This window comes from Hemibagrus wyckioides, linkage group LG28, assembly GCF_019097595.1.
Source record: "Hemibagrus wyckioides isolate EC202008001 linkage group LG28, SWU_Hwy_1.0, whole genome shotgun sequence".
In the NCBI taxonomy this organism is placed as follows: Eukaryota; Metazoa; Chordata; class Actinopteri; order Siluriformes; family Bagridae; genus Hemibagrus; species Hemibagrus wyckioides.
The window spans coordinates 5,778,611-5,791,033 of NC_080737.1; the positions used below are offsets into that span (position 1 = coordinate 5,778,611).

Consider the following 12,423-nt stretch of genomic DNA (forward strand, 5'->3'; position numbering starts at 1 on the left):
CGGTGCCACAGACGACATGAACGCGCTGTCGCGTCTCATATTTCACAAACGGCTCATCAGGAAGGTCATGTGGGTTCTGTGGTTTACAGTCCACACTCTCGAATACATAAAAAGCGAAATCATGTGGGGGAAGAGAAAGAAAAAAGCAGGGATTGAAGGTAATTACACTGAAATTGCTTGCTGTGGTCTAAATATAAACCTGTTCGGAGTGACAGGAAACGGTATAATTTAGTCGTCAAATCGATCTGCATGCTTTAACAGAGAAAGAAAAATCACATGAATGTCAGAAAGAATCATGGAACGGAGTTTTACACAATCATGTGCTCTCTGAAGATCCAGATTTGGGACGTCTACGGCATTATAGACGTCTATAATGGTTTGTTGCCGTTGCTGATAAAACCGAATAAATGTGTCTTACGATTCCTAGACCAAATTCAACCACAAAAAAAGGATAAAAGTCTTTGTCCTGCAAATTTAAAGAGATTATATGCCATGATCCCGCTAGTCTTCCAGGAATCCAGGATTTTGGAGTTGTTTTGGCTAAAAAAAATAAATAAAAATCTTCATCTTGCCGTAGCTTTTCAAAACGTGCAACGTTTTGAGTATTTTTTTGTTTTATTATTTTTTTTTACAATTCAGCTATTTGAATGAGTGAAACTGCAAGCACAGGATTCAAGAACTCCGAACACTGAAGGCACACATGCAATTCCATCACGTGACACGGCCTGAATTTGCAGACAAATTTCTGATACTCCTCTGAATATCACGGAGTTTGCTAGATTTTGGGTTATTTCTATGGTCGTAAAATCACAAATCCTGGAGGTATTAACTCGTCTAAACCTGATTTGAAGAAGGATACATTAAAGTTTGTCTTTTAACGTTAATAAGCTTAAGTTGCTTGTGTCAAAGCAATAGAAGGCTTCATCCTCTGTGAATCCTAACAGGCTAGGTAAACCTTTGCCCATGACCGTAGATGGGTCAAAGATAAAACATCTCCTTTGTGAATCTGTGTAGTGAGAGAGAGAGAGAGAGAGAGAGATGTATATAATTGTGCTATTTATTGTATTGCATGCAAAAAAAAAAAAAAACTGGTCAGTGTTTGCCCCAAAAGGTCACATGACCAGATCCACCCGCTGCCTCACTGATGCTGTTTATGTACAGGCAAAGATCCACTTTGCAAGTCAATACGCGTTCAACGTCCGCATACAGTGTCTTCCGGAGACCACAACACACAGAGCACAAACAGTCCATCACTGGAACGCTCTCGGGAGGAATCCCGTGCTAACTTCCCATAATACAATCTGACTGAGATACAGCTAGCGAGAAGCCGGAGACCTAAACTTTTCGCACAATTAAATAATTTATTCCAGTCGAGAGGAAGTGATGAAGGCTAAAAAAATCACAGAGTGCTTTGGATTAGTCAAGAGACGTGAGGTTTGTCATTTCCGTCACGGCTCACAAGTAACAAGGAATTCCCTTTCTCTGGTTCATTTCTGATTATTACGCCACCCCTCTGATTAGACAGAAGGTGTTGCTTTTTTTAACTCTAACATTATAGTTCCAAGACAAAACACATCGCCTCGGTCGTTTCTATAGTAACAGCTTACACAAGGGATACACACAGGATCTAAAACATTTATTTCTTTATTTATTTATTTCAATGAACAAAGATATATGTTAATTTAGCCGTAAGAAGACGTTTCGGAGAAGAGTTTCCGGCGTCGTGCCGAGTTGGAGAGAACTTTGTGAAAGAAGAATTGTTTACAGCTGCTCTGACGCAGACGTTCCACAACATAACGTGTGACTATAAACAGATTGAATAAAAAAAGAAAAACTCTCCAGGGCATACTGTTATGGAAACAATGGACTTAAAATGAAGTTCAGTGATTATTTTCCTATAACCGCCGGCAACAAAACCACAAAGCCGGCTCACTCTTCGATACGTCTTTGTCACGTGTGCAAACATTTGCAATCTTTAAGTCTGCAGTCAAAATCTTAGGCAAATTGAACTGGGAGAGAGAGAGAGAGAGAGAGAGGGAGGGAGGGAGGGATAAAGACAGGAAAGAAGTAAATCAGCAAAAAAGAACAAAGCCAGAAAGAGGAAAGGAACTGAAAAGAGAAGTGCACATTACTGTGTGTGTGTGTGCGTGTGTGTGTGTGTGTTAAACACACTTCGCATGTGGGTGGCCTCCCCGAATGCAATCGCTATGGCAACGCTTTTTCCTATATGGATATCAGAGCTTTAAACGGTATGAACCTCGAATGCGTGGTTTGTCGGGATCATTATGGATTTTTTTTTTTTTGTGTTTTTCAATTTTTTTTATTTTTTTTTTAGCTCAAAGGAAGCAGACTTTAAAACAAATTTTTTTGCACTTTTACATGACTTTTTGCTCACCAATTTTTTTTATTTTTTTAGAAAGGAAAGCATAGACTCAAAGAAATGTATTTTGATGTATGCAGCATATATAATTTACACATAATATAGTGTTTGAAAAGAAATTCACACTGGTAAAATAATTCTACAATATTTTTTGTTTCTGGAAAAACTGATGAAACATATCATATAAATATATTTCAAGAATCATATATCATACATGACATTAAAATGAAAGTAAATATAACTTATCATCTTGTATCACTTTTGCACGTTACCAGAAAAGTAAATACACTGAAGGATCTTATTACGGACATGGATGCCTTATAAGCCTGCTGCTCCTGTGTAATAACAGGTAATACTCGTGCACGCACTCGACCAGCAACAAGTCTCTCACACTCGACCTTGCTGTGCCCTTGACCCCGCTTGGATCGATTCCAAAAATGAAATCATTTCCTGGTTGCAATTAAGATTCCACATACATCTTCACAACTGGTTCTTGAGGCATCACGTTAACAAGAATGCACAGCAGAGGCGTAATGTTGAAATCTGGCTGAAGTTTAATTAGATCATCGGTCGGTTCACAGGATCAAACCTACATAATAAGGATGGGTAACTATTCAGAGTGCTCTTCCGCCCTTTTCCCATTGGGATTGTATCTTCATGTATTGTGATCATTCATTTATTCATTCATTCAACTTCACTGAAGCCTAATCCACGTGATTTCTTGTTCAGGCTTGAACAAGAAACTCCTTGTGATTAATATTTTTGCCCCCCCCCCAAGACTAAAGTACCCTCCTGATGTTTTGGACCTGTTTTGAATGCATGCTTCCTAGGCAGCGCCTCTGACGTCACTTCGGAATCTCGAACCTGAGTGCTGTCCAGCTATTAATCACCCCCCCCCCCCCTAAACCAGGCATCCAGAATGCCCTGCAATCCTTCTGATCGCTTGTTGCTTTTGTTTACATATTTATTTATTTATATTCTGAGAACTGCATCACTCCGCTGGATTGAGGGCGCTGAACATTCTTCTCAAGTTTCTTCCACGGATACCGAAACCCCTCATTCATTTCCTCCGCCCATTCTCCTCCTCTCCCACCATGGACCTCACCGCACCTTCACGCCTAAAGGAATGAAGACCTAGCTCATGGCGCTTAAATCCACAGAAACACAGCCTGTTGGACTGTTTCCTAGAAGCACCAGCAGGTACGGTAAAAAATTTCGGAGAAAGGGATCGCGTGTTCGCTTTCTTTCATCTGTCGCACGCGCCGGGAGGAACTTTTCCTTCCGTTTTTACTCACCTCCAGCAATGTACGAGCCGAGATTAGAGAGCAGTTCTATCCGTCAACCATTAGCAGGCTCCATGGTCATTCCCGGAGTCTTCAAACTTTCCGACTTCCATCGCTACACCCAGGCAGGAGACAGGCTGCTCTCACCCTCGACGTAGGCGAACTTGAAGAAAGGTTTACCGTAAATACCGGAACAGCGGCGCCCCATGTTCAGATGTCGCAATTTCGCGCATGCGCGATTTTACATTTTTATATAAACTTCACAAGCTGGTCATACTCCAAATGAGTCAAAATTGATACGCATTTCACCAAATTTAAGATCATATGGCACTAAAAGTCAAATATTACGGTATGCCAGGAATAATAAAACTCTCCCACACTCATATTAAAAAATAAATCTGTTTAAATTACTTAAACAATTTAATCACTGCTACTACAGAATAGTAAGATAAATACAGTAAACACGTGGAGAAGCACTGTAAAAGCAAAATGACAGGATTTCAAAAACACCTTAAGCTTTATGGAATACATCACAAAAAAACAACAACAACAACAACAAATGAGCCACACTTCATCCATCAGTTCAACAAAGATGACCAGGGCACATCATCACACTTTAAAGAAGCGGTCTGTCATTTTAAGCGCCCTTTTTTTTTTTTTTTTTTCTAAACCCTTCTCGAACCTCAACCATAAGCCTGTCTTCTCTATTCAAATTACGTCTTGCTCGTGAGCTGAAAAAACGATGCGGTGAAGTGATGAGGTGGAAGAGCTCGTTTCAGGGCCAGAAAAATGTAAACAAATGCTTTATCTATATATTAACAAAATAACTAACAAACTTCATTGCAAGGCAACACTTTAGCTCAGACTTTTCTCCGTGAAACGATGTGACTATTTCAGCTGTATAAACACTTTTGAACTGCACCTTGAAATGCTGTGTGATAAAAAAAAAAATGATACCATTGTTTTGCTAGGTGGAGTATATGTGTTGGCACAGAAGAATGAGTAAAATGTGCTTTGAGGCATAACCTTCTGTTTCTGCATGGGTCTTGCAGTGTAAGGTGGTTAGTATGCGTTTCTGAGGTGGCCTCATGCCAAAAACCTCTAGTATTAGCATGATTAAATGCTAATATGATGGACAGAATGCTTGTGCTTCCTCCTTGTCTCGGTCTCTCTCTCTCGACCTCTCTTTTTCTGTGAGACCATCAGCAGACAGGAACAGCTCGCCCTTTACTCACGAATGTATTTTTTATTCTCCCAGGAGAAAGGGTACTCGGGCACCTGGTTGAAATGACCCATGAGGAAGATGGCCACCGTTCCGATGGAGAAGAGCAAGATGGCCGCCCAGAAGCAGACTTTATCGATCATCTTGCCGATCAGCACCCAGCTCTCCATCTCCTGAGGACGAGAACAAAGAAGAAAGATCATAGAAGCACAAAATATAATATCATGAATATAACAAAATGGTCCATAGTACCTCACACGCACACACACACTACCCCCCCCCCAACACACACACACTTACAGAGCCAATGTCATTCTGTTCCCTTGTGCTCTCTGCTATAAAGTTGCAGGCGTCCACACACTCTTTAATCTCTGGTGCTGCTTGCGCCAAACTTTTGTACAGTCTGGCCGTGGTGCTCACATCGATAGCGTCCACTAGAGGGAGACAAGCACACACACCCAGCAGTTTAGCTATATACTGCCTCTTTTTTAGTAATTTACAAACACATCTGAGGTAAATGTTGTTATTTTGTTCCCTTTTGCATAGTTGCATAGCTTTACTTTATTTGCCAAAATTAGCTGACTGTTAATAGACAGTCCATCTATCTGACTGTGTTTCTGTTCTGTGTTTGTCTGTATATCTATCTGTCTTTCCCTCAGTCTGTCTGTCTGCCATCCATTATCCTGTCTGACTTTCTACCTGTCGCCTGTCTGTCTGTTAATCATCCACCTGTCAGCCTTTCATCCATTTTTCTGTCTATCATTCATCTGCCTCTCTTTATATCACCTGTCTGTCTCTCAGTGATCTGTCTCTCTTTCTATCTTTCATTTGTGACTGTGTCCTCCTATCTGTCTGTTTTTATGTCTGAGATCTGTCTTTCTTTCTATCTATCATTCATGTGTGACTGCTTCCTCCTATCTGTCTATAGGTCTGTCTGTCTATCATTCATATTTATGACTGTCTTTATCATCCATTCATCTGTCTGTCTGTATGTGATCTGTCTTATCTTCTATCTTTCCTGTGTGACTGTGTCCTCCTATCTGTCTGTCTATCAGTCATATTTATGGCTGTCTTTAGCATCCATTCATCTGTCTGTTTTTCTGTCTGTGATCTATCTATCTATCTATCTATCTATCTATCTATCTATCTATCTATCTATCTATCTATCTATCTATCTATCTATCTATCTATCTATCTATCTATCTATCTATCTTTCTTTCTTTCTTCCTTCCTTTCTTTCTTTCTTTCTTTCTTTCTTTCTTTCTTTCTTTCTTTCTTTCTTTCTTTCTTTCTTTCTTTCTTTCTCATGTGTGACTGCTTTCTCCTTCTATATGTCTGTCTGTCTGTGATCTGTTTTTCTTTCCATCTTTCCTGTGTGTCTGTGTCCTTCTATCTGTCCAGTATTCATATTTATGACTGTCTTTATCATCCATTCATCTATCTGTCAGTCTGTGATCTGATTCTTTTTCTATCTTTCAAGTGTGTGTTTGTCCTCCGATCTGTCTATACATATTCATATTTATGACCTTATCATCTATTCATCTGTCTGTCTGTCTGTGATCTGGCTTTCTTTCTTTTTATCTTTCATGTGTGTCTGTGTCCTCCTATCTGTCCATCATTCATATTTATGATCATCTTTATCATCCATTTGTCTGTCTGTCTGTCTGTCTGTCCATGAGTCATCTTTCCCACCATGTATTATTTCTTGCTATCATCCTTTTGTCTGTCTGTCAGTAAGTCACTCAGTCAGTCTGTCTGTCTAATACTAAGTGGTGATCTGAATAGAAGTGTGTACCGAACGATCGTGTGAGCCCATGTCTCTCTCTCTGCTTATCAAACATCATCTCGCTCCGTGGCTGCTTCAACACGTACTCCTCCGCCCGCTGCATCAGGCCAAATGAGCTGCGTCTCCTTTCCCTTACTCCATCCATCCCTGCAGCTTCTTCTCCCTCGTCCACCAGCGGGGTCATACCCAGGAACCGAGGGATCACCTCCAGGAAAATCTAACACAAATGACAAAAAAAGTTACTTTAAAAACAGAACAGCAACATACTGTATCATACAGATGTACCAAATAAGACAGATAGTGAAGACATACATGTTTGAGTCTGCGAGACATGGAGTGTGTGCTCGGGGTCCGGCAGGAGTAGTTCAGAACGATGATGCAGTTTGTGACGATGAGCGTAGTGACAGACATGACGAAGATCAGGTACCTGAGAGGAAGATTCCAAAGCACAGAAATGAATACCCAGTCAATAAATGTTTTTGGAAAAGTTCTTTTTCCATACAGATGCCCCATGTTGAACAAAAGGGCTAAAACAAACCCGATATTCACACAGAGAGACTCACTTTCCGATAAGAGGTACAGAGAGAGATGTTTCTGGAACCTTCTGAGCGATCAGAAAGAGGAAGACAGTCTGAGCCAGGAGGACGGAGATGGACACGGTTATCTTCTGTCCTCCCGCTGGAAAGGGAGTCAGAGAAAGGAATAGAAAAGAAATATGAAGCAAGAAGAAAAAAGAAAGGACCAGAAATAACTATTTAAGCCCCCCATACCCCCCCCTTTCTCACCCTTAGCAGGCATGAAGTAGGCCAGTACGACGAGTGAGGAGATGAGTGAACAGGGCAGAATGATGTTGATGATGTAGAAGAGGGGTTTTCTCTGGATAATGAGGTTGAAGTAGACCTCCTGGTACTCCAGGTCATCCGGGGAATAGCGTGGGTTGGTAAGTTTGCGTGCCGGCCGATGCTTGATAGCCCACTCACCGTTTTCTGCACAGACACATGATTAGCTTGAGGGTGAGCTGGTGTTAACGTGTGACTGGATAAATATCTAGAACAGTTTCATATCTAGGTCCAGGACATGTAAAATGCCAGTAGCTAAAATGATCAGTGGGTATGTTCATGTTACCAGTGAAGGCCTCGGGGTCGATTTCCACCCACTCAATGGGCATGTTGGTGTCGCCATCAATAGCCAAGATTATGTTGATCTCGTTAGCGCTGTATGTCTGAGACCTATCAAATACAGCCGAGACATCAATACGTTTATCATTCTGTTGATTGCTAATTTGACAGATGTTTGGAATTTTCAAACTTATTCATCTGTATAGGGCTGGAATGGTAGAATGTTGCTTCATTGTACCTACCTGAAGATCAGCGTACAGTTTTGCCAGTCGAATGGGAAGTAGGTAATCTCTATAGCGCAGGTGCTGCGGTAGATGGCTGGGGGTAACCAGTACACGGAGCCATCACTGGAGATTAGCACGTTAGCATAGTACGCGACATCAAAATTCCCATCGATGCTACAAAGAAAAGGCAAGAGAGGACAAAAAGATTGGGATGTCCAGTTTTCACTTTGCTAAATAAAAATGGGAAGAATTAGACGACAGGCTCACTTATTCTCCAGCACTATATCCGGCCGCCACACAGTGGTGCAGGGTACACGGATAATATCGATGCCGTAGTACTCTGAGGTGTTCCATGTTAGACGATAGTCATTCCATTGCTGAAGCCGGGAGAGTATGAAAATAATGCGAAAGCATACAATGGAAAGATTTTGGAAAAAGGCTAGATGTGTACCTTAACTATGCACGTTAGAGGCTACGTATCCTGATTGTTTAATTCAAATCATATTGACATAATCAATTTAAGACATGCTCAGAGACTCATTACTCACGATCTCGAGCCATACACTGGTGGTTAGCGTCTCCTCTTTCTCGTTCTGTCAAAAATCCAGATATTTGTATCATAACCAGTGTGAATGACTCAAAAAATGAAATCAAAACCAACAATATGTACAGCAGCCTGATTTGTTTGCAGCGTAAAGGTGGAGTCAGCAGTCCTGTATAAAAAAGTGTTGAGATTTATGTAGACGTTTTCATCATATTATAGAAGCTGCCAATAAAAGCAAAGGATGTGCCTCAATTTCTAACCAATCAGGACCAATACTGCCTGTCAATTAATTGTGCAAATATTTTTAGAAAGCTTTCCTTTGTCACTAGCATTGTTCGGGCATGTGTTCTTAAATTGAAAGCAGTATTTGCACTGATGGAAAGAATTTGAACCATCCATCCATTTTCTATACCCGCTTTATTCCTAATTAGGGTTACAGGGATCTGCTGGAGCCTATTCCAGTGCACATTGGACAAAAGGCAGGGGTACACCCTGGACAGGTCACCAGTCCCTTACAGGGCCACATATATATATATATACACTATATTGCCAAAAGTATTCGCTCACCCATCCAAATAATCAGAATCAGGTGTTCCAATCACTTCCATGGCCACAGGTGTATAAAATCAAGCACCTAGGCATGCAGACTGTTTTTACAAACATTTGTGAAAGAATGGGTCGCTCTCAGGAGCTCAATGAATTCCAGCGTGGAACTAGGATAGGATGCCACCTGTGCAACAAATCCAGTCGTGAAATTTCCTCGCTCCTAAATATTCCACAGTCAACTGTCAGCTGTATTATAAGAACGTGGAAGTGTTTGGGAACGACAGCAACTCAGCCACGAAGTGGTAGGCCACGTAAACTGACGGAGCGGGGTCAGCGGATGCTGAGGCGCATAGTGCGAAGAGGTCGCCAAGTTTCTGCAGAGTCAATCGCTACAGACCTCCAAACTTCATGTGGCCTTCAGATTAGCTCAAGAACAGTGCGCAGAGAGCTTCATGGAATGGGTTTCCATGGCCGAGCAGCTGCATCCAAGCCATACATCACCAAGTGCAATGCAAAGCGTCGGATGCAGTGGTGTAAAGCACGCCGCCACTGGACTCTAGAGCAGTGGAGACGCGTTCTCTGGAGTGACGAATCGCGCTTCTCCATCTGGCAATCTGATGGACGAGTCTGGGTTTGGCGGTTGCCAGGAGAACGGTACTTGTCTGACTGCATTGTGCCAAGTGTAAGGTTTGGTGGAGGGGGGATTATGGTGTGGGGTTGTTTTTCAGGAGCTGGGCTTGGCCCCTTAGTTCCAGTGAAAGGAACTCTGAATGCTTCAGCATACCAAGACATTTTGGACAATTCCATGCTCCCAACTTTGTGGGAACAGTTTGGAGCTGACCCCTTCCTCTTCCAACATGACTGTGCACCAGTGACAAAAGCAAGGTCCATAAAGACATGGATGACAGAGTCTGGTGTGGAGGAACTTGACTGGCCTGCACAGAGTCCTGACCTCAACCCGATAGAACACCTTTGGGATGAATTAGAGCGGAGACTGAGAGCCAGGCCTTCTCGTCCAACATCAGTGTGTGACCTCACAAATGCACTTCTGGAAGTATGGTCAAAAATTCCCATAAACACACTCCTAAACCTTGTGGACAGCCTTCCCAGAAGAGTTGAAGCTGTTATAGCTGCAAAGGGTGGACCGGCGTCATATTGAACCCTATGGATTAGGAATGGGATGTTACTTAAGTTCATATGCGAGTCAAGGCAGGTGAGCGAATACTTTTGGCAATATAGTGTATATATATATATATATATATATATATAATCAGACAACCACACACAGGCAATTTGGAATTACCAATCAACCTAATGTACATGTTTTCAGGCTGTGAGAGGAAACCAGAGTACCCAGAGTAAACCCACAGGGAGAACATGCAAACTCCACACAGAAAGGCCCCTGCCTGTTCAAACCCAGGATTCAAACCCAGGACCTTCTTGCAGTGAGGCAACAGTGCTAACCACTTAGCCACCCTGCTGCCCAAAATTTGAACCAATGCTGACTAAAACCACTGACTATACCTTTACTGCAAAGTATCCGGTTTATTGATCTTGCCATCTTGTTCATGTATAAAACAACGTTTACATTTACGACTTTGGTATTTAATATCAAGAATAGGTTGTTACCAAGGAGATCAGGTTGGTGAGGGTGAGTTTGACCTGAACATCCACCTTGTCATCTGGGTGCTTCGCTGGCCGGATGTTCTTACTGTAATTCTTAAAAATATCTGCTATGAGCTTAGACTCTTCATTGGCACTGACTGGAGAGAGAGAGCAAGTGAGAGAGAGAGAGAGAGAGAGAGAGAGAGAGAGTTTCTCCTGTTTACTAAACCACAGCTCTGTTGAATTCTGGGTTCTGATTAAGATCTCGATTCATAGTGCAGCTGCAAATCACAGGTTTGTATTAACATGCTCATGCTAATACATTATTGTTTCTATAGTAACCACTTGCACGGGGATTTGTATGGAGAACACTGAATGGAAGTTTTTGTGAGTGTCAGTGCTTTGTGACTTTGTGGGATTTACTGTAAAACGTGTGCTCCTGTTATGTAAGCCAAATATAGATATAATATTCCTAATATGGAATAAAATATGCTGCTAAGATAAAATATCCAGTAAAATGTAAAAGGTAAAAGATGACATTCACTTTAACCTCATTGTTTATTACTTTCCTGGAGACTAGAGACTAGATTACTTCCCTAGAGCACCAAGAGACTTATTCCTTACATAGCGAACATCAAAAAAACTAAACCACTAGCGAAGGATATACTATTCTGACAGCTGGAGAGGCAAAATGGTCTAAAATAGAGATGATCTAAAATAGAGATCCCATTCTAGGACTCTCTCCAACACATCAGAGTTTTACAATACCTGCAAGCAACAGTAACAACTGTTCAGCATGTGATTTAGCTGTTGAAAAGTTTGGACCAGAGGCAAGAGAGACAGAAGAGAAAGTAGTAGCAAGGTAGACTAGAGAGAAAGGAAGACAGGACATTACAGATAGGCTCTGCATTCAAAAAATCCACACCTACCTTGCGATACTGTATAGACAAGCACAGTCACAACCAAACATGCCCAAACAGACCGGGCCGCCATCGCCACACTTTGTTGATCGCCACCTTCGGCACACCCGAGTGAGAGTTTGTAAGAAAGGAACACCAAGAGCACTTCTGTCTGAGTGGCTCCTTGCCCTTCCTGAGCTTCAGCTGTTGTTGAGCTCGGCTCGGGTTACACTCCCACACTTGGCACAGCTCTTAAAGTCAACCCTCGGTTTGGCCCCTCATCATCGGGGCCATCATTAGATGAAACCTTGGATCGTTATTTCCCGCTTTCAGCTTGATACCTAGACGTCATAGTGCTGATAATGGAAAAACGTTGTCATATGCTTTACTACTACTAATAATATATTTAGGACAGAAGAATATTGACATTATACATTATTTACATTTAAATAATATTGCCACATTTACCGCAGTGTTAAAGCATGACAGCGAATCCAAAAGGTCCTGTTAGTGTGCGATCTTTCATAAAGAATCAGAGCAAAGTTACCTGATGGAGTGGAGAGCAGGCTGCAAGGCTCTTGTCCATTTTACCCAGTACGATATAAATAACCAGCACTTTGACTGCCAGGGTCAATGGCACAGGAGGTGTATATTTATGTGTGTGAGTGTCTGTCTGACTGCATAATTAAAGCTTTGACAATGTGCAGAAAAAAGCATTAAATGGAATAATAATAATAATAATAATAATAATAATAATAATAATAATAATAATAATATGTAGTCTTACAGTTTGTAGAATGTAAATGAATGTGCTTT

The 12,423-nt window shown here is 41.5% G+C and overlaps 2 protein-coding genes across 3 annotated transcripts in view; both read right to left on the reverse strand.

Moving 5' to 3' along the window:
• Nucleotides 1-3,833, reverse strand: part of pld2 (phospholipase D2) — a 34,845-nt gene extending 31,012 nt beyond the window's left edge. The window contains exon 1 of one of the 2 annotated variants that reach the window (XM_058383026.1): nt 3,676-3,833. The gene's annotated coding sequence lies outside the window, so the exon portion shown is untranslated. The remainder of the gene's footprint in view (nt 1-3,675) is intronic. The other variant, XM_058383025.1, reaches the window with a different exon arrangement.
• Nucleotides 3,834-4,081: 248 nt separating this feature from the next.
• On the reverse strand, nt 4,082-11,795 carry chrne (cholinergic receptor, nicotinic, epsilon). Its single transcript, XM_058383071.1, has 12 exons — nt 11,638-11,795; nt 10,733-10,866; nt 8,562-8,606; nt 8,281-8,390; nt 8,032-8,187; nt 7,797-7,900; nt 7,457-7,657; nt 7,235-7,349; nt 6,984-7,098; nt 6,681-6,888; nt 5,186-5,319; nt 4,082-5,058 (listed from the first exon to the last, which is right to left on the reverse strand). The coding sequence occupies exons 1-12, from the start codon at nt 11,699-11,701 to the stop codon at nt 4,891-4,893; spliced, it is 1,554 nt and encodes a 517-aa protein (XP_058239054.1). The 5' UTR covers nt 11,702-11,795; the 3' UTR covers nt 4,082-4,890.
• Nucleotides 11,796-12,423: the final 628 nt, after the last annotated feature.

Bases quoted from the DNA above. Each gene is read 5' to 3' on its own strand.
- chrne (XM_058383071.1), bottom strand. From the start codon at position 11,701: ATGGCGGCCCGGTCTGTTTGGGCATGTTTGGTTGTGACTGTGCTTGTC. The intron at 10,867-11,637 runs GTAGGTGTGGAT...CTCTCTCTCCAG, and splicing joins TGTCTATACAGTATCGCAAG to TCAGTGCCAATGAAGAGTCT. The intron at 7,901-8,031 runs GTAGGTACAATG...TGTATTTGATAG, and splicing joins AACTGTACGCTGATCTTCAG to GTCTCAGACATACAGCGCTA.